Source organism: Lygodium microphyllum, unplaced genomic scaffold, assembly GCF_053477565.2.
Source record: "Lygodium microphyllum isolate KBCC unplaced genomic scaffold, Lygodium_microphyllum_v1.1.10 scaffold_86, whole genome shotgun sequence".
Lineage (NCBI taxonomy): Eukaryota > Viridiplantae > Streptophyta > Polypodiopsida > Schizaeales > Lygodiaceae > Lygodium > Lygodium microphyllum.
In genome coordinates this window covers 33,947-55,203 of record NW_028229569.1, presented here as the reverse complement: position 1 = coordinate 55,203, position 21,257 = coordinate 33,947, and the positions used below count along the sequence as shown (strand labels likewise).

Genomic DNA, 21,257 nt, shown 5'->3' with positions numbered 1-21,257 from the left:
TTAGAAGTAATTTAGTACGAAATTTCTCATTTAAGTAGGCCAGCCCATTAACATGTGTCTCAGTTGGAAGAACTCAATATATAATTTGAAACCCTCAATAACTGGAAACAAACACATTTAAGATTCAATTGCTGAAATCAGTTTGACAGGACACATTGTGTTACCTTTTAAGGCATTTTGGCATGCATCATTCAAATGACAGCTTTCACTATTAGACTTTAGAGCAACACATTGATCGATTCATGTATTTGGTAGAAGAAATTTCATATCATTCAAGTGACAGTTCATGAAAAAAGTGACGATTGTGCTCCACATTTGTACTCTGGCAGCATGTAGTTATCAGTGCATCCAAGTATTTTGTACAGGTGGTTCTAGCACCTCCACAATTGTAAGGGTATCTTTCTGAATACAAGCCTGCTTGGATGATGTTACACACAATGGATGCTCGGTTATTGTGTGGATATCTTGTATATCTTGCATGGCTTCCTCCTTGAAGAGTTATGTAGAAATGAATCCACTTCATGTTAAAGCAACACATTATGGAAGCAAGGAAACAAGCTGAAACACAAATCATCACTTCTCTACTGAGCTTTAACTAAATACTTTTATAAGATCACAAGAGCCATCACAGATGTAAGCACTGACTGCAACTATGTCTAAAGATTGCAAGGATCCCAAGCACAATACAGTCTGTTCAAAGGACAGCTTGGAGCCATAGTACTCTCTCTACAGTTGTGGTACAATATGGATGTTTGAAGAGATTTCGTGTTAGCTGGGTGTACGTACATGTCAATCTCATCAGCTTCGGCAAAGTACCCAGGAAGGCAGCATTCCTGAACCGAGAGGAATTTCCTTTACAAGGCCACAAGCCAAATCTTCTGCCAGATGCTGACTTTGATATGCGGCCATAGCCTTCAATAAACACGGTACTAAGATGGGTGAAGGAGACGGAAGTCTTCAAAATATTTCCTGCAACATTCCAGTCATCAGATGTACTTTGAACTCCAGAAACTTCTGAGTTTACAGAATAACAAAGGACTGCAGCCATAGATATAACAAGAGAATCAAAAGTGAACTTTACAATCTTATTGACTTGTTTTAACTGGCAGCCAGATGTGCAAAATAGAACCAAAACTACCAAGCATATATTGGCCTTCTATTATATGATTCTTTATAAGGGAGATCCATAGCAAACATTGTGTGTTTTATTTCTTTATATTTCACTATTTTAATGGAAACTCATGTCCCGGGTTTTCTTAGTGTGAAAACCAGCCCATCTTCATTAGCCTGTGCATTTAAGCATGCAAACCAGCTCTGGTACACCAGTTTGACTATATAAATAACATTTTGCCCTATCCAAATGTCAAACGTATAGAAAGTTTAAATAGAGTAATCAAATTTCAAAACAAAAGGCTTAACCTTATTTAGGCATTTTTTATTGTGCCATTTTATGGTCATATTTGGCATTTATTGCTGGCCGTCCTGACATATTTTATGGAATTATTTGTGTCTATTTATTTTGGGCTGCTGCTCCTCAATTGGTCAGTTCACCACCTGAAGGTCCTGTGAAGAGAGGAGCCAGTGCCGGTGCCCACTCAACCAGTGACTCACTGTGTATGCAATAGTCTCGTGTCCAATATATGGATTCCATTTCCCGAGCATACATCTGAGTTCTCATTTGTATTGTGTTCTTTCTTTCCCTTTTCTCTCGTCTTGTGTTTCAACAGTTTATTACAGCTTATGTTTACGCTTCCATTGCTGCACCACTTCTGACATGGTATCAAATTTCAGGATTTGTGTTCTTGCGGTGTTTTCTTGCTGATTTCAGGACTGTTTTCACACTTGCTAATCAGGTGACTGCTATTCCATACAAGCGACCTGTTTTACCTGCGTTTTCTGCAGATTTGCCATCACCTGCTGTCTACAGCCCCTCTCCTGCCCGCGTTTTCAGTTTTCAAACTGCTGCAACAGTTTTCCAGCCAATTTGTGGCAGTACTCAGCCTGTGTTTTGGTGTGCTTGACTCCTTGGCTGGGCAACTGTACCTTCTAGCCGTTTTTGCTGTTTTTAACTGAATTTTTTATTTTTTGCAATAGCTTTAATCTTCTTTTAGTTAGATTTTGGGTTATATTATATGTGAACTCTTGGTTTTTGCAGTCTGTGTTCGTGTTTTGGTAGTGTTCCCTCTCCATTTTTTCTACTTCTCTTCTCAATCTTCTACAGATGGCTCCTCCATGCACATCCACTGATAACAAGCTCCATGGACCTGATTATTACACGTGGAGTGAGCTGATGAAGGCCTAGTTAATCCAGAAGCAGTTATGGTACGTGGTTGGCGGAGCTATTGCATGTCCTCAATAGCCCTCTCTTGTTCCAGCTGATTTTGATGAAGACAACCATGAGGAAGCAATGCTTACATGGGTTTCGGATGATGACCATGCTTATTTGGCCTTACTTCGGTGTATTTCCAAAGAAGTCCTAATAGCAGTCACCTCTTGCAAGATAGCTTCAAACGTATGGTCACAGTTGTAGTTGATGTACGAGGCTCCTTCCACCATGAGGGCCGTTACTCTCTATGGCTACCTCCAGCAACTAAAGTTTGAACCCAAAGATACGATCCAATCATTCCTACTTCAAGTTACCCAAATCTAGGACCAACTTCGCACTATGCAGCCTGCCCTATCAAAGGCACATATTGGTGGTACGGTACTCTACAAGCTTCCTCGGGAGTTTGATGGAGTGGCAAATGCTTTACAGGCGCACACATCTACGACTCCTGTCAATTTTCTTCAAATGTCCTCGATGCTGCTTGAGCATAAGACAACTTTCCGACTAGAGGGGCAGCTTTCGTCTCACATTATGGAGGTTCAGGTGAGGCTTTTACAGCTTCAGAGAGTGGTTCGAAGATGAAGAAGTCAAAGGCCTAGTGTTACCACTGTGGCAAGAAGGGCCGTTTACGGAAGGATTGCAAAGAGTTAGCGGCTTCAAGGAAGAAAAAGGAGCAAAAGACAAAGCGGGATGCAAACTCCTCCGACGAGTCATCATTCACCTCAGATTCCGACTCAGATCCTCCGATCAAGGTGAAGTCCAAGGCACAGAACGGATCCTCTTCTTCGGATCGTGGAAAGGGCTTGGTGGTTCCTTCCTCAACTACTTTCTAGTGGTGGTGATAAGGTCATCCCTCCTAACTCTCCAGTGCCAAAGGAGTGTGAGAGGATGGTAAGATGGGGTAGCCGCGCCTCATCTATATTTCTATACAGATGCACAGGATCCAAAGAGGGATGTCCCTGACGCATCGATTGAATTCTGGCAGGTACAAATCCTGGAGCTAGGATTGACATCCAGGTTCATGATGGGCTAGGTACTTGACAGAGAGCGGGTGGCTTTCGTCTAGAGCTCACATAAGGGAACATTTTAGCCGTCTGGCCAAAAAAGGGGAATCCATGGTTGTTTATGCGTTGCAACATTGGTGACAGGATGGCCATGTGTGCTACATCAGCAGCATTGTTGACAGATATTAAGAGCTACTATGATCTTCTCTATCTTCACAAGCTGATACGATCGACATCGATATCAGTTTCTCTTCAAGGCACCTTGGTGGTGGCTTGATCACCCACTACTTGGATATCCATGGTTCTACTTGGTGGTTCTATGTTGTATGGTTTCTGATTCATTCTTCTTGTACCATTGTATTGTATCAGATAACCCATGATCTGAGAGAAGGTGTTAGCAGATATATCAGCTCATGTGTGAGTCTCAACTACACAGGCTTGGGCACATTATTTAGGTTATTTTGGCATTTTTTATTGTGTCATTTTATTCTAGGCTCCTTCTCCTCAATTGGTAAGTTCACCACCTCAAGGTCTTGTGGAGAGAGGAGCCGGTGTCAGTGCCCACACACCCAATAACACTGTTGTATGCGACAATCTCGTGTCTGATATATGGATTTCATTTCCTGAGTATATATCTGAGTTCTCATATGTTTTGTGTTCTTTATTTCCCTTTTCTCTCTTGTCTTGTGTTTCAAGAGTTTATTACAGCTTATGTTTACGCTTTCATTGCTACACCACTTCTGACAAAACCCCCCTCCCTCTCAAAACAAAAAAAAAAAAAAAAATCAAACAAACAAACAAATTTCTCTGTATATGTACATTTCATCATATGCAAAATCTCATATATAAAACAAACTTCTTTCCTTTCATGATCCGTGGATGCTTAGGAAAACCATGGATGATAGGAGTCTCTCCCCAAATGTATGTGTTAACTATAGAATGCTGCTTCAAAATGTAGCGGTTTTGGAAGATATCATATGGCAAGGCACCAACTGCTTGCCCAACACCATGTGCATGCCTCTAACACTATCAACAGCTACTGGCAAAGCATAACAATTTAAATCAAGTGAGGCAAGGTTTGAGAATATGAACTACAACATAAGAACCACGGGAAAGATGATGCTACTGTCAAAAGATGACGTACCAACGAGACAGTAGGGTTTGCGAGGAGAAACACAGAGTGAACTCGACAAACATGGAGAAGAGAAGAGAAAAGAAGATAGAAGAAACTCTGATGAATGGAATGATAAAGACCTAAATCATGGAGTGAATGTGATACAAAGAAACAAGGTTGCCGTAGCACAAGGAAGATCATAAAGACAACCTCAAACCATGAACCGCAATGTCCTCCTGAAGGGGTGTGAGGGTAGTGGAGAGGCTGGAGAGAAGAGGTGACGGACTGAATGAATCAGCCGTGAGGAATGAATGAGAGAGTGGTCTATAAATAGGCATAGTCAGTCTAGGATGGTGCCCCTTTTTGGGGCTGCAAAACCTAGACGCAAAACGTAGAAACACAAAAACGCAAACTGTGGGTGAAGGGTTTCTCAACACCCCCTCTCAGGCCCAAAAAGGGAAACAAGAGAAGAGTGAGGTGAAGATGCAATGCTATATGCTAAAGAATGCTCATACAACAAGTGCCACTTGGACAGTGTTCCTCGTGGAGAAATTGTTCACTTGCCCAAGCGCCCTATTACAAAGATAATGAAAACATGCAATGCAGAGGAGGAATGTCGGACTTTGTGTGGTGCCGAGAACCATAAGGATATGCCCGTTCTCGATCTCGGGAGGTAGCTCCATGCTGACCAAGTGACCAAGGCAAAAAGAGAAGAGGAGGAAGAAGATGTAAAGGATCCCTAAGATCCAAGATTTCCACCGAAAAGGAAATCTGCAGTAAAGAACAGTAGACAGAGTGAAAGGGAGAATCCAAAACACAACCTTGAGAGAAAAGCCACTAGCTTCGTGCATCCATGCTAGAAGAAATACGAAGGCCTCATCACCAAGTCACGGCTAAACCTCCGAGGTCCCGATCTAGGTGGTACCTGAAAATCCTGGGTATCAGTAGAAAATATGACTGGTCGAAGACAGCCACCCCAAGAAAGTACAGGATGGGTAAAGAACTTCATGTGGAGTAGTTTCCCCCTCTAAGGTGGAAGATGGAGGGGCCCCCGCTGAAGTCGAAGAAGAAGTAGGTGCCCCCTCTGAGAGCAAAGAAATAACATCCCCCTCTGAAGTAGATAGAGAATCCAAAAACTCATGGATCACGGACTCCGAAATGTCTGATGACGAAGGAAGTGCCGCCGATTGTGTCGAAGAAGGTATCTGGGGTGTGCCGAAGAGCTGCCAAAGGTAGCCTCTCGAACCTGAGTAGTCGGGGGTGGGGAAGGGTGGGGCTTAGAATGAGCAAGAGGTGGGCAACAGTCGCTGTCTCTTAGCGGAGCAGACTGGGTAGCCGAAGAAGAGGAAGGAGTCGAGCAGCCACTGTCTCTTGAAGGAGCGGATTGACGAGGAAACAGTATCAAACAATCACTGTCTCTTGATGGAGCGAACTGCACAGCCGTAGGCCGTGGAAGCCACTGTACTTGAAAATAAGTGAGAGAAGACTGCCACTGGCATTGCAACGATCTCCATGAGATCGTAGCGCCAATCGATCCTCCATGTGCTTGAAAGGACTTAGTGCACATCGGATGCGTCTTATTGCCTTAAGCATAGTACTCTGATAGCCGATGCAAAACAATCTTTGTGGCACAGAAAGGAGAGGTGACACAAGGAGTGCCAAGTGAAAGACACATGTACTCCGGAGGGGTGGGGAGCAAGGGTCGAAGTTGATAAGTATTGGTGGTGTGTCCGGCAATGTCATAGTAGGAGCACCCAGTAGTCTAGTCATCTATTGGTAAAGAAGCCATAGATACCAGTGTGGCTTGCTGAAGAAGGAAGAGCTCAGCCACCATGAACCACAAACCACAATGTCCGCCTCAAGGGGTGTGAGGGTAGTGTGAAACATGAACCGCAATGTGTCTGCCTCAAGGGGTGGAAGGGCAGTGGAAGGGTTGGAAGTGAGTTGTCTTTGGGAGGAGGATGCGACCAGCAGTAACAGATTGCAACCAATAGAAAAACGCAAATGAGGAGAGAGAGAAAGACTAAAAACGCAGGCAGGACAGCCTGCAGGAAAGAGAACGACTAAAAACGCAGGAAAAAACAGCAGCAACAATCAATATGCTGAAATCAGCTCTGAACAGTGTGTGAGCAGTCAATATACTGAAATCAGCTCCGAACAGTGTGTGATAGGCTGGAAACAGGCGCCAAACTGTTGTAGTCAGCAATGGCCATCTTGGACCGCGATGTCCTCCACGTTTGGGGTGTGGATAGCATGCTGAAATACCTGAAATCTGCAAAAACGAGATAAACTGCGAGTGGAAGGTTGGAAACAGGCACTAGACTGTAGATAACAGCAAGGGACAGCTGAGACTACGATGTCCTCCACGAAAGGGCTGTGGGCAGCAAGCTGAAAACACCTAAAACCTGCAAAAACGAGATTTTGATGCAACGGAAGAAGAGAAGTGGATGCCAAACCCGCCACCGGTCTTTGCCTTCACTGGAGTGGAGGATCTTTGCCGCTGTTTGAGTAGATCCAGCTCTGATACCATGTCAAAAGATGACGCACCAACGAGATAGTAGGGTTTACGGGGAGGAACACAGAGTGAACTCGGTAAACATGGAGAAGAGAAGAAAAGAGAGAAGAAACTCTGATGAATGGAATGATGAAGACCTGAATCATGGAGTGAATGTGATACAAGGGAACAAGGGTGCCATAGCACAAGGAAGATGATGAAGACAACCTCAAACCATGAACCGCAATGTCCTCTTAAAAGGGTGTGAGGGTAGTGGAAAGGCTGGAAAGAAGAGGTGACGGACTGAATGAATCAGCTGTGAGAAATAAATGAGAGAGTGGCCGATAAATACGCATAGTCACTCTAGGATGGCACCCCTTTTTGGGGCTGCAAACCCTAAACACAAACCCTAAACGCAAAACGCAAAAACGCAAACTGTGGGTGAAGGGTTTCTCAACAGCTACAGCAGTGATCACCAACAAACATGATGAAATGTTGCCCCTATGGTGCTACTAAGTGAAGACCACCATGTCAAGTGTAACTAATATGTGCTCGGTGCTGCTGAGTTGCCAGTCGGCACTTCATCATTTAACTTCTCAGCCAGCAATTCTATTGCTACCAAGTGGAGATTGCCATATAAGCGCACCCAATATATGCTTGGCGCTGTTGAGTTGCTAATCAGGACTTCGTCACTTGACTTTTCACCTAACAGCTCCTACTCACATACCAAACACGCTTATTTTTTTAGATGGAGTGCACACATGCATACATGTACCCATGCATGCACACAAGCGCACATGCATGTATTGTGATAGTGTAATAATTCATGGTAGATAGATTAAAAATGCATGCACAAGAGTTAAATTGTAGTATTTAACAGCTCAAATCCCCATCCACCTACCACATGACATGCACACATTTGGTGATATACAATGTTATCTATATATGCCGTTCCAACCCCATCCTACCTTGATTTTAGCCACCTACTGTTCTTGCTCCCATCCTATCCCCACAAGCCACCTATCACATGGCACCATCACATTTGGCGAATATAGAATGTCATTTATGTGTATCTTTCCACCAAGCATTCCCATGTCAAAATGACGAAGCTTGGAAGTAGAACACGATCAAAAAGCATAGAGATGAAACATGAAACACAAAACACATGAAAGCATAAGAACAATGAGGGCAACAAAGATGAAACCGCTAGTATGCAACCAAAGCAAGTACAACAACCATCACCATTGCAAGTAGCAAGCAAGAACAAAGCAATCTCTCTTCACGTACAAGAGCAAGGGTCTCACACCCAAGGACAACTGCAATGGAATCCAAACATACCAATGATCCCACAAAGGAGAAAGGGCATACATATATAAACACAACCAAAGTATAAATGCCCACAAAAGGAACACAACAATAGCCACTGGTCCTCCTAAGGTAGAGGAACATGAGGTGCAATAATGACCTATAACACCCTTTCTCAACTCATAGACAGAACACCAAAGAGAGGACAAGGTGCACCATGGATGTTTTAGCATAGACCTCTACTATATATGTTAGAATGGTGTGGAGCAATGGAAGTAAAGAGATAGAGTTATTGTCAACACAAAGAACAGAAAAGAAAAACAAGAACATATGAACTCAAAGATAATGAACTAGAGAAACAGAATCCTGTCAGAAGTGGAGCAACGGTGGAAGCATAAACATGTGCTAAAATAAACTGCTGAAACACAAGACAAAAAGAGAAAAGAAAAGAACACGATACAGATGAGAACTCAGATATATGCACGGGAAATGGAATCCATATATCTGAACACGAGACAGTCGCATACAATAGTGAGTCACTGGCTATGTGGGCACTGGGACTAGCACTGGTTCCTCTCTCCACAGAGTCTGCAGATGGTGAAGTGAAGTGACTGACTGAGAAGGAACCACTGAGTATAAATAGGCTGAAAAAGTGGGGAGCAATAATGCTTGTCGGACAGCATTAATGCTGGCCGATTGGTACATAAAATGCTCCACTAGCATAAAATGCCACACTAGAAAATACCTAAAATACCTAATAAAAATGCCCAGCCCAGATCAAGCTCAAACTCACACATGAGCTGACAAATACTCTGCTAACATGTGAGATAGTCAGGTCCATGTAACTTATCATCAGTGGAAGTGCACGGAGGAGCCATATGGAGAGGATAAGAAGAGAAGTAGAGAAGAGATGGAATTGAGAGAGGAAACACAGCCAAAACACAAGCACAGACTACAGAAAATGAGAGTTCACATGCAATATAACCCAAAAGCTGATCAATAGGAGACAAAATCTGCTGCAGAAAGTCAAAAACTGCCAAAAACAGCAAAAACGGCCTGAATTAACAGTCACCCAGCCACGAGAGACGCTGAATCAGCAAAACGCAGGCTGTAAACTGGAGAAAAACAGGTAGAACACTGTCGCCAGCAGCCACAGATGAAAAACGCAGGCAGCAGAGGGTGCGAAGGCAGCAGGCGATGGCAAAACTGCAAAAAACGCAGGCTGAAAACAGCCCTAAAACAGGTCGCCTGGCTGCGACAGCAGTCGTCGGATCAGCAGGGGTAAAAACAGTCCTGAAATCAGCAATAAAACACAGCAGAAACACAGATCCTGAAAACTGATACCATGTCAGAAGTGGAGCAGCGGTGGAAGCATAAACATGTGCTAAAATAAACTCCTGAAACACAAGACAAAAAGAGAAAAGAAAAGAACACGATACAGATGAGAACTCAGATGTATGCACGGGAAATGGAACACGAGACAGTCGCATACAACAGTGAGTCACTGGCTGTGTGGGCACTGGCACTGGCACTGGCTCCTCTCTCCACAGAGTCTGCAGATGGCGAAGTGAAGTGACTGACTGAGGAGGAACCACTGAGTATAAATAGGCTGAAAAAGTGGGGAGCAATAATGCTTGTCGGACAGCATTAAATGCTGGCCGACTGGTACATAAAATGCTCCACTGGCATAAAATGCCACACTAGAAAATACCTAAAATACCTAATAAAAATGCCCAACCCAGATCAAGCTCAGACTCACACATGAGCTGACAAATACTCTGCTAACAAATCCATATACCAAGGCCCAACAGTATTACAAAGGCATGGGCTGTAGGCAAGCATAGAAGTGCTCCTGATTTCCCTCTCTCCAGCAAGATGCATTGTGCTCCTATCAAAGACTTGAGGAGTGGAAGAGAGGGGCTGCATTAAATAGGCAATAACAATGCATCATAAATAGCAAGTTGGCCAGCACACATTGGCAAAAGAAGTGTGGACGAGTGTCAGTGATTTACAAAGGTCAAATTTTGGTTGGGACCATTGAATAGCCCCTTGGAAATGACTTTCAATGCCATGGGAATTAGGGCATTAAATGATTTGATGCCCTGAACTAAGGTTTGTGGAAAGTTTCAATACTTTTAAGTTCAAAGAGGTTAGGAATTTAAAATTGGCACTTGGCATGGTCAAACTTTAAGCAAAGGCTAGGTATTTTTTATTTACTTAAATTATTATTGGCTGGAAATGAAGTCTAGAGGCAGAGTTTGGATAGGCAAGTTTGACACTTGGAAGTTGGCAATTAGCCACATTTCGGAGCCATGCAAGGCTATGTGAGGCCATTTCACAACACAGTTCGGGGCAGATTTGGAGGTGAAGAATTCAATTATGAGCTGAGAGAGAGAGAGCACTTGAGCCATCACAACAGCAAGGCAAAAAGGTCTAGGGCTGTATTTGGGCCGAAAAACAATAATAAAACCCTAATTTCTGCAAGTCGACCTATTTCTAGGATATTTCAGTTGTAGGTGATTGCTTCCTAGGCATTAATGGCTGCTGACAACAGCATCTAGAGCATTAAATGCTACTGGCGACTGCTGTATGGAGTGAATTCAAGGTTGGAAATCAAAATTCCCCCTCCTGCTCACTCTCTCTCGTCTGATCAGTGTAGGGACTGGTTAGGCACGAAGATCAAGACAGACTGTCATTCCGTGCAGTGAGAGACAGAGAGAGTGAGATAGAGCAAAGTAGAGACTGAGCACATTTGTAGGTACAATAACGAGTGTGTACCTTTAGGTTTCTAGATAGATATATATGTGTAAGTACAAGTGCTAAGGGTGTGTTCACACCCAAGCACATTTAAAAGGCACGAGGCCTTTATTCCCAACAACCTCCCACCTAAAGGCAATGTGCCTTAAGAGGAGAAAAGAATCAGCTAAGTCTAGATATGTACAAAGCTGAAATACATATATCTATCCAACTCCCATCATCTGTCAGCAATGAGCAAACCGCTCTGCTGGAAAACCCTTTGTGAGAAAGTCTGCATAATTATCATCTGTATGCACTTTGACAAGCTCAATAATCTTGTTGTCAAGTGCATCTGTAATGAAGTGGTACTTCACCTGTATGTGCTTTTTCTTTGCATGAAAGATAGGATTCCGTGCTAGCATGATAGCACTCTGACTATCACAATGGAGAACAGATAACTCTGAGATGCCAAGCTCTCCTACCATACGTGAAAGCCATAAAGCCTCCTTGTATGCCTCAGTGGCAACCACATACTCTGTGTCACAAGGGCGTGAAAATTTGATGCTTTGCTTATGTTTAATTGACATTTGATTAAAGGATTAATCAAATGTGCAATTAAAAGATGCACATGTGTTGCACATGTGAGGTGCAAGCTACTTTCTCACAGTTGAAGACCGAAGGACCCTATGAAAAAGATAGGTGTCAAAGGCAAAAGTTGTAACAAGTTACACTTCTTAGATTCTAGGTGAATTTTGGTGTCAGTTTGCCCCTAGGATCATTAATTGGCCATTAAGTGTCAGTGGTGACACTAGGGACTAGGCATTAATTAATGGATTAATGCTTGTCCAAGGGTCAATTAATGCATGGGACCACTTTGGGTTGCAAATGGCCTAGCCAATTAATTTTTGGATGGGCAAGGTTAATTTTCTGGGCATGGATTAAGGCTTTTCAGAATTAATTAATTCTAAAAATTAATTAAATAGCTGAAAATTGCTGAAAATGGATTAAGAAAGCTGCCACTTGGCAAAACTTTCCCATGCAAGTGGGGAAAAGGTTAAATAGGGCTGAAGGGAGAGGGAAATATCGGTTTTTTCATTTTGGAGTTGTTGGAAAGAGGTGTTGCTACCAGCTTTTGGGGCTAATTCCCAGCCATTGGAAACCATTTTGGTGATGGAGATTGCATATTCTTGACCTTGGAAAGCTGACAATGGCTGCTGATGCACTTTCTCTTGAAGATCAGTCTCAAATGCTCCTATTGTTGTTGGTGCATCTGTTTGGGGCTAGTATAGCAGGGCAGCAACTGATTTTGATGGGTGTCTACTGTCCAAGAATGTTATGGTAAAGTGTGTATTTCATTTTATGTGCATTTATTTATTGCTGCAATTAACTCTTATGGGTGGTGATAACCTGATTTAAGAGTTAATCACAGCAATAAATAAATGCACATAAAATGAAACATAACCTTGTGTCGATACGCAGCCCTCCCGCTCACCCTCGAACAATGAAACACAAACTTTTGTCATGCTAAAATTTCCCCTTTCAATCCACCCATGATCAATCAGCCCTTCAACGATGCTCTAATACCATGTCAAAGTGCAACAAACACAAAAGCATATGACCAAACTAAAGAAAAGAACATAGAGAGAAGAGCTAGAAAGAAAAGAGACAATAGAACACAAAAAACTGCAGCGAATGAACACTAAAATGAAGGCATGTACAACAGGCTGTCAAGTGTATCTCCACCTGAAAAAATAAGTGAGAATGACCAGGTAGGCCTGCCAATAAATAGGAAATAAAAAATAAGTAAAAATGGTCAGGTCAACTGGTAAAAACTGGCCAACTACTGTGAAAACTAATCACAACAATAAAATAATCATAAATAATGATGCACATATAATCTGCATGCCACACAGCATCCTACACAGCCTGTCTGGCCTGCCCAACTACCCAAAACTGTTGGAAATGACCTAGTAACTGCATGGGACTGTCTGACCTGCTCTAGGAAATAAGTAAATATGCCTGAGTACTAAATGTACAACAGTACACTACTTGTGCCTCTCTAGGGGATGACAAAATTTCTAACGAAAGTGAAGATAGAGACAGAAGGAACAAAACTGCACTATTCAAAACATGAAAGCTGACTACAAAGCTGTGACAAACCCTACATGCTGCTGGTCTGCATGAGAGGGCACCAGAATAAGGCAATAGAATGCTGACAATAGCAAGCTAAGAATGAGAGCGGAGGCATACAAATCTGGCTGAGTGAGCAGGCTGAATGGTGCAGCTATGTATAGCTGGAGAATGCCAAACTGGCTGACCTCCTATAAGTGAAGACAAAATGCTGCAAACTGGCTGACCATCAGATGATGAGGTAAAAATGCTGTTCAACCAGCCCATAATGCTGCCACATGGCATAAATTGCAAAATGCAGCCACCGCACAATGTGAACAAAGCTTGCGACTAATGACAATATTGGAAAGTGAAATTCAAAAGCATAAACAGCTATCAAAGCCCCTTTATCTCTGTCAAACTCTAACAAAGAGTATAACCAGGTGATGACCAGCATGGAAAACATGGAATGTCAACAATACCAACCATCACATTCAAAGGAGGTTACGTGACTATGGTAGACCATATCTAGCAAGGACAATCTATCATAAAACCATGGCGCGTTTATGATAGCATCAATGTGGGCAAGGCGTACTAGACAAAAATGTGAGACTTCAATCGCAAGACCCAACTGCAGCACCAATCAGCTTTATCAAGCTCCCCAAGTAACGAATCTCATATGCACAGTCAAAGAGAGCTATGTGGGGCTTGAGACTTTGTACCACAAGAAGAAATATAAAATTATCAATAGATCCATATAATGAAGCAGATGACCTTTAAAAGGTCATATGAGCCAAGCATGGACTTTTTTATGTGACAATCCAAGCAATCAAAAAGTATTAACAAAACAACTCTCTCTAGAAATCAATAGTTCCAAATGATTCACCAAAGTTTTGATAACAAGTCCAATGAAGGTTTAGAGGAGCAAGCAACTCCTCCAAGCCATGAGGGTCATGCTAGTAACATCTTGATAGCTTGACAGGCAATATGTGGGGTGGCTGAAAAGGGCCTAGAGCCACCTGTGAAGTGAAATGCTAGCAATTAAAAGGATGGCTCATTTTGATCCATACAAATTCTATAGCATCAGCCAAATTCAAATTAAGCTATTGAATTGAAACCTTAAACCAAAGCATTTAATTATTGGTAGAGCAAAACCACAAATGCTAAATCAACAATTATTGTCAAACTTTCCTAAGATATCTGCAGTGCTGTAAATTGTTGCCGCTTCTATAGTAAGCTTGAATGACAATACCTAAAATAGCTACCAAAAAAAGGTTCCCAATAAGACAGCATGCTACTTGTCACTTCATCTAGGATGTAAAGATCAACTTACCAAAAATTACCACTGTTAATTTGCATGGAGTTACTCGCGTGAATCCAACTTCAAATTTGGGCAATCAATTGCATGATGCCCAAGCTGTCCACATTCAAGGCATTTGCTAGAAAAAACACTGCAAGTGACCACATAAACGATCAATCCAGCACATGTTGATTCTAACTTTCAAAGTTAAAAAGAGTCACAGCTTTTTCAAATCAATCCGTCTACTTCTGGTTATAGCTCTCAAAGAAAGACAAGGTCACTTTTTATCTTCTCCATAAAGACTACTGTCAGAAACTGGGCTTTGCTATAGTGTGTACTACTCATATAACTACACCCTTGTACTCGTGGTTGTGCTTCTATGGGTTCACTTTGTATTTCTTTATAATCCACACTTCCTAATAACTGAAATGTCATTGAGCTACACACGATTAAATCTGTGTGCTCCAAACAGAGCTGAAAATGGATAATCTGTACAGAAACTGGGCTTTGCTATAGTGTGTACTACTCATATAACTACACCCTTGTACTCATGGTGGTGCTTCTGTGGGTTCACTTTGTATTTCTTTATAATCCACACTTCCTAATAACTGAAATGTCATTGAGCTACACATGATTAAATCTGGCTGAAAATGGATAATCTGTACAGAAACTGGCCTTTGCTATAGTGTGTACTACTCATATAACTACACCCTTGTACTCATGGTTGTGCTTCTGTGGGTTCACTTTGTATTTCTTTATAATCCACACTTCCTAATAACTGAAATGTCATTGAGCTATACATGATTAAATCTGTCTGCTCCAAACACAACTGAAAATGGATAATCTGCCAAAATTTAAGTGACTTGACTAGACATATCAAATAATACACTTGTCTTTAGGAAGTGATTTGTAAAGAACAAAAGCATTTTGCATCATGAATTCTATCTCGCAAACATATACTGCAAATATCCAAAAACCTTCATTCATCACTACGCATAAAAAAGTTGCATGAAACTCAAGAACTGATTCACCAAAATAATTTTTTTGAAATTCTATGTTCCAACCTACTCAAGGTCCACAGTATGAAAACGTAGTTCATCAAGTATGTTCCTGATCTTGAGTTTTGTGTCTTGAAAATTAGATAGAGCTGAGAGCTCCAACATTTACTGAAAATATAGAAAATTTGAGGCTTTCAAGCATTAGATTCGAGATTCCATCTAAGCTCGATTTTGAAATACCTTAGAAACTTTAAGATACCAAAAGAAAAGACAAACATGTGATAGACCACACCTGGTCTTGAATCTCAATCCTATCAACCAATCTTTACATTGCGATAACTCCTCAATCCTCAACCTTTTGTGGATGCCTACCATCTAGGATTCTTACAATACATGAATGCCTGACATCTAGGTGACAAAGCAATCAAACCTCTAACATTTGGTCCAATTTGGACTTTATTGTATTGTAATTCAGGTGACACGCATCAAAATGTACAACAGACAATGTGCCTGCCTGAGTGATCTTGCACTTGTCTAGCATGATTAGTACATCTGAGATTAGAAAAGTACATTTGCAAACTTGAAAAAGGGACAAAGGGAGGGCCCTACATGGATCTCAAGACCCCTTTTCTTTCAAGAAGGGCTTTCTTTTTGCTGAAAGTTTCAAGGAAGGCAGGGACAGAGGGAGGGGCCTTAAAAAAGGTCTTTCTTTTGCTTGAAGTTCCACTTAAATATACCAATTACAGAGTCAGTTGAGTTAACAAGGTTAAGCACCTAGCACAAAATCCTTCTATATGCATATGAAAGCAACTGGACAAGTGATGGGTGAGCAAATTTTTGCAAACCGCAAACAGACACACATACACAAGGTACAAAACCTTGAAGTGGCTATAGACGATAGATCATACAAAAAATGGAGAAAGGAATGATAATTTAAGCCTTGAAAACGACATAGCACTAGTAATATGTATAAAATGACCCAAATGTAACTCAGTGAGCTCCTCTGTTATCCATCTAGCACATAAAATCCCTCCATTGTTCCAGCTGTTTAAACCGACCTCATGGTTATGTAAAAAAGAAGAGTTAAACCTTTAAGCAAACACTAAAGCTTGCCCTAGGGCCCACACCCACATGCTCAAACATCTCAGAAACTGTCACTACCTCATAAACCTTGGGAAAAAAGGAACAAGGGAGTACCTGCTTGCACTCCCAGAACCAGGTACACTGCCTAATGTGCTGGGACTGCTAGTTAGCCTGCTTAACCAATCGCTGCTTCCAGGGCTACTTGAAGAACTGTTACTGCCAAAACCAATTGAGCTTGTGCTCCCAGAACCGGTTGGAACACTGCCAAAACCAGTTGAAGCTGTGGTTGCAGAACTGCTTGACCAATTATTGCTCCCAAAGCCAGCTGTACTAGGTGCAATACCGCCAGTTGGTACATTAGAACTGCTACCGTAACTAGTTGACGGCTTGCTTGACCAATTATTGCTTCCATAGCCACTTGAGCTACCAAAAGCAGGTGAGGCTGTGCTCCCAAAACTGGAGGGCTTGCTTGACCCAAAGCCAGTGGAGTTGCTGCTACCAAAAGCAGCTGAAGGTGAGCTCCCATAATTTGAAGGCTGCCTGCTTGTGAAATCGTTGTTATTACCATAGGTAGAAGGTCTGCTAAACCCAGTGCTAGCTCCGTAACCAGTTTGGGACCTGCTGGACCAACTACTGTCTAAAGTTCGACTCATATTTTGACCAAAAGTGCCACCTCCAGAGAAACCACCAGAATTAAATCCACCAGCCCCTGATGAGAACATAGTGCCAAAACTATTGGCACCAAAAGTATTTTCCACTATCTTAGGTAGCTGCATTGAAAACAAGAGCCATGTTAAGAACATGAAGCACAAATGTGAAAATATACCCAAAAAACAATTGTTGTGATACAGAGAAAAAGTCCAATCAAAGTGTCATGAATGGTTGTCACAGCTACGAGACAAGATGGGTCTTATACCCAGAGTTGAGGTAAGCAGGACAAAAAACAGGAATTTACAGGTACTCACAAAGGAGTACAATACAAAACTGTACAAGTTGGTCAATCTTGCAAATTCAGGTGAGCCATCTTGTTCTCAAACAGTATGTTATTTCAGATACCCATATTAAATGCCATGATACATCCAACCAAAAAAGCAGCAAAGTTTCAGCTGAGATATGTGCAGATATAAACTTTACGTATAAGGTAAGACAATTACTATGCACACGAGATTCACAGGTGACAAGAAGGCATTCGTGTATTAGCATGGATATGCTATCTGCCGCAGGAAAGAATGCTCTTTGAAAATCATGGCACATTAAACCCGAAAAAGGAAAAGTAAATAACCTTCTTTATAGGTTCTATTGAATCTAATCTTCTTGATAGAAGTTCATTAGCAACCCTCTCTGGCAGGTCAAAAACTGCACCTCGCACCTGTCCATCAGATCATATCAAACGAAGAACATCAAAGAACAGGGGCATTGGACAAGCAATCATCTAGCTAGTAAAGTACCCGCAAACCAATGTGGTCCTTACCTCACTGTCAATCAGCATGGAAATTCTGCGAACATTAAGTGCGGCAGCAGGATAAACTTGCCCCAGGTAGCGGGTCACCGTGTCCACTGTAACATCAGTCTGCCCTGGAAAAGTGATCTTCAGTGTCATCCATCCCTGACCAAAAGCAATTATACGTTAGGTATAAAACTGCAGGCAATAGCATCAGAATCTAGACTACCTGCATCATGAAGCTGGATAGAGATGAACAACTCACAACCCATATCACATTTGAGCCTCAAGGCAAAGTGTAAGCTTGATACCTGTTCATGCGAGATTAAAGACCGTGAAGTGGGGATCTGATTACAACCACACATTTGAGCCAAAGCTGCAGCTAGCACTCCTGGCCCTTGTTCTGACAACAATTTCTCAGCAACAGGAAGAAAAATGTCCTTCAACTCTGAAGCTACATTCTGTATCTTAAAAACTGCCTGCTCTGCTGAGCATTTTATTACATCCTCCGGAGCAGGAGGTTCTATATTCTCAAACTTGCACCCCAGTTCATGCTCAAGTAGGTCAAGTGCAGCTTTTTGCATCTGAGTACACATGAGAATCACAGTGCCTTTTTTGCCAGCTTGACCTGTTTGCTCAGAACGATGTAGAAATACCTCGACATCATTTGCAACTTCATAATGAACAACCTACACGAACAATATGGTTCAGCACCGCCGTAACCTTCCAGGAAAAGGTACATTCATTTCCACCCAGTACAGAAAACACCAGTAGGCTAGAAAAGGGAGCTCTAATGATCAACCTAAACCAATGTCACGGGAAAAACGTTTCAGGGCTGATACGAAAACCTTCAACATTGACAATTTGCAAGTTCTTCTTAGATTTCGCATTTTCTCCAAAAAGTTTGACTATCTTTCCTAACAATTCATTTGACACTAAACCTCAGTATTTTGTGGACATTGGCCAAAGCTTTTCTTCTACACAAGAGTCCAGGTAGCATCCAGTTAGGAAAGGGGCTGTATATGCGAACTGCCCCCTGGCTTTGAGTGCCCTATTTTGTTTTAGAACCAAAGAATTCAAAAAAAGTAACGGTAAACTCTTACCAGGTCCACATCAGCAATGTTCAGATCACGGGCTGCCACATCTGTTGTTACCAACACAGCAATCCTTCCATCTCTAAAGGAAGTTAAAGCCTTCTCTCTTTGAGCATGATGAAATTCAGCAGGTAGTGCCTCACAACCCATCAACTGATTCAAGTGTGCAGCAACTTCATCAGCATCCCTTTGAGTTTGGGTAAAGATAATGGATTTGCATCCCTTCCCATAGACCTGTAGTGCATAGTAGTCAGTAATGGCATCCACTATTTTAACTCAAACGGAGGCTGGGCATTGTAAAGCTTGTGCTTACAGATACAAGATCACCCAAGATAGACCGCTTTGCTGTTGCTGTTGTGGTGATAGACAGCACCGTTATACCTTCAGCCAATCTGTTAGCCTTGTTGCTGCCCTGAAAAAAGGTGGCTGTGACTTCACAAAAACAATCAGCAAGCATGCAGAGAGAATTTGCAATGTGGCGACTACTCACCGGGTCAGCCCCCCCAGCTGTGAATTGTTCCGCTGCTGCAGCAGAGGCCTGCGTCTGCAATGCAGTCCCAGAGTGGAAAGGCCGGCCGCAGGTACACCTCTGGGCCAGGCAGGTGGCTTGGAAACTCTCCTTTTTTAAGGATGCTGAATATGCCTGCCGCCAAATTAATCCTCTGTGTAATCTCCCATTGAGATGAAATAAGGACCTTCCGTCCTGCGCCAGCCGATCGTAGAGCGATGGAGCCCAAGAGCAAACCTGGCTGTTCTGAGATGGACGGTTCCCGGTGGCCGCCCAAGCTCTTATGAAGGCCGTGTTGCGGCAGAGCGCATGTGAATTCCTGGCAGCTGCCATGAGGCGCAGGCTATGGTGCAAAAAAACAAATTAATGAATACGAATAGCAGAAAAGCCAGGCCAGGACACAGGTGGTAAACCAGACCGTAAAACAGTAGGGCGTGCAGGGGAGCGGCAGGAGTTTTATCGCTGCACCAGAATCCTAGTCTCTCTGCAAATGGCAGAATATTGTAAACCCTCGCTAAAACCCTGGCAGTTTTAGATCGTGCCCAAGAGGTATTTGGTAAGACGAAATAGCACATGTAGTGTAGATGGTGACCAATGCCTAATTAGTAGTGATCTTTGGTAGGCAAAGCTTTTAGAAGCCCCGCCACACCCAAGTACATATGCTTTGTAATCGCATACGACCACTCCCTAATTAGTAGTGATCTTTGGTAAGCAAAGCTTTTAGAAACCCCACCACACCCAAGTACATATGCTTTGTAATCACAAGACCGCCGTCAACAAGCCGCCCACAAGAAATCGATTCACAATATTTGACTATGTTCAATGATCGAATGCATTGGAGGCGGAGAGAGGAGATCTGTTTGTGGGGAGAGAATGGCTACATTGCCAATGGTTGTCAACTGCATTAGCATTACTTCTGCTAGTTAATGCAATATATCACCATCTTTGATGGTACTTATTTTACCGTAAGTGTTGTTTTTGCCGGTGATAAGGTTAAACATAGTTAAGACCTTCAGCCATGCAAGCTTTTTTTTTTTAACCTCTATTAACTCATGCAAGTCGGCTCTTAAGTTGGAGATCTCACTTCATGGAAAAAAAGAATGGATTTGGGTGTATTCGAGTGATTTTTGAAATGTGAGGGATGTTTTGGTATTTCAAAGAAGGGCATCTTTCCATAGCCACACACCCCTCATAAATGATGGCTCTAACAAGCCACCTAACCTATATTGAGATGAGAACTAGTATTGGGGAGTCCTAGACTTTGTTTTGTCTCACTTGTATTCTTAAGTCATGGTTGCTTTTGGCCTTTTAGGGGAAAAAAGAACCAACCTTCAAGGTGGTTTAAAAATTGTTTTTGTAAAACTAACATCGTCTCTATAGAGATATTGTAAGAATCGACATAATCTCACTTTACATATAAAAAAACAAGGCGCAAGAGCATTATCTTTTGTTATTAGCATTATTTCTCAAGACTAGATGATTTAACTCAAGCTAACAATTTATAATCTATCAAATAAGAATCATGTTATCATTGTACCATTGTAATAGCATATGCCCTGACCAATAATGCTAAGAAAATCTAAGGATATTCGAGTTGCTAATTAAAGTTTCCATAGAAGAATGGCTCAACTAATATAATACATGTGTAAGTAGCACAAGGTGGCATGTTTAATGCTTAGTTAGGTGGCTTGATAAAACATCTACATTCCAATAAAACACTTACACATGAAGAACTTGGAATGAAA

At 42.1% G+C, this 21,257-nt stretch overlaps 1 protein-coding gene across 2 annotated transcripts; it reads right to left on the bottom strand.

The window, feature by feature from the left end:
- Positions 1–336: 336 nt before the first annotated feature.
- Positions 337–20,094, bottom strand: LOC148008678 (DEAD-box ATP-dependent RNA helicase 3A, chloroplastic-like). 2 transcript variants are annotated; one of them, XM_087674083.1, is made up of 10 exons: positions 19,931–20,094; positions 19,495–19,855; positions 19,318–19,416; positions 19,014–19,238; positions 18,222–18,599; positions 17,941–18,075; positions 17,752–17,838; positions 16,584–17,239; positions 14,422–14,539; positions 337–969 (listed from the first exon to the last, which is right to left on the bottom strand). In XM_087674083.1, the coding sequence occupies exons 2-9, from the start codon at positions 19,843–19,845 to the stop codon at positions 14,452–14,454; spliced, it is 2,019 nt and encodes a 672-aa protein (XP_087530209.1). In that variant the 5' UTR covers positions 19,846–19,855; positions 19,931–20,094; the 3' UTR covers positions 337–969; positions 14,422–14,451. The 2 variants fall into 2 exon arrangements, with proteins under 2 accessions (XP_087530209.1, XP_087530207.1); XM_087674081.1 differs by having other exon boundaries at positions 19,495–20,094.
- Between the last annotated feature and the right edge of the window lie 1,163 nt (positions 20,095–21,257).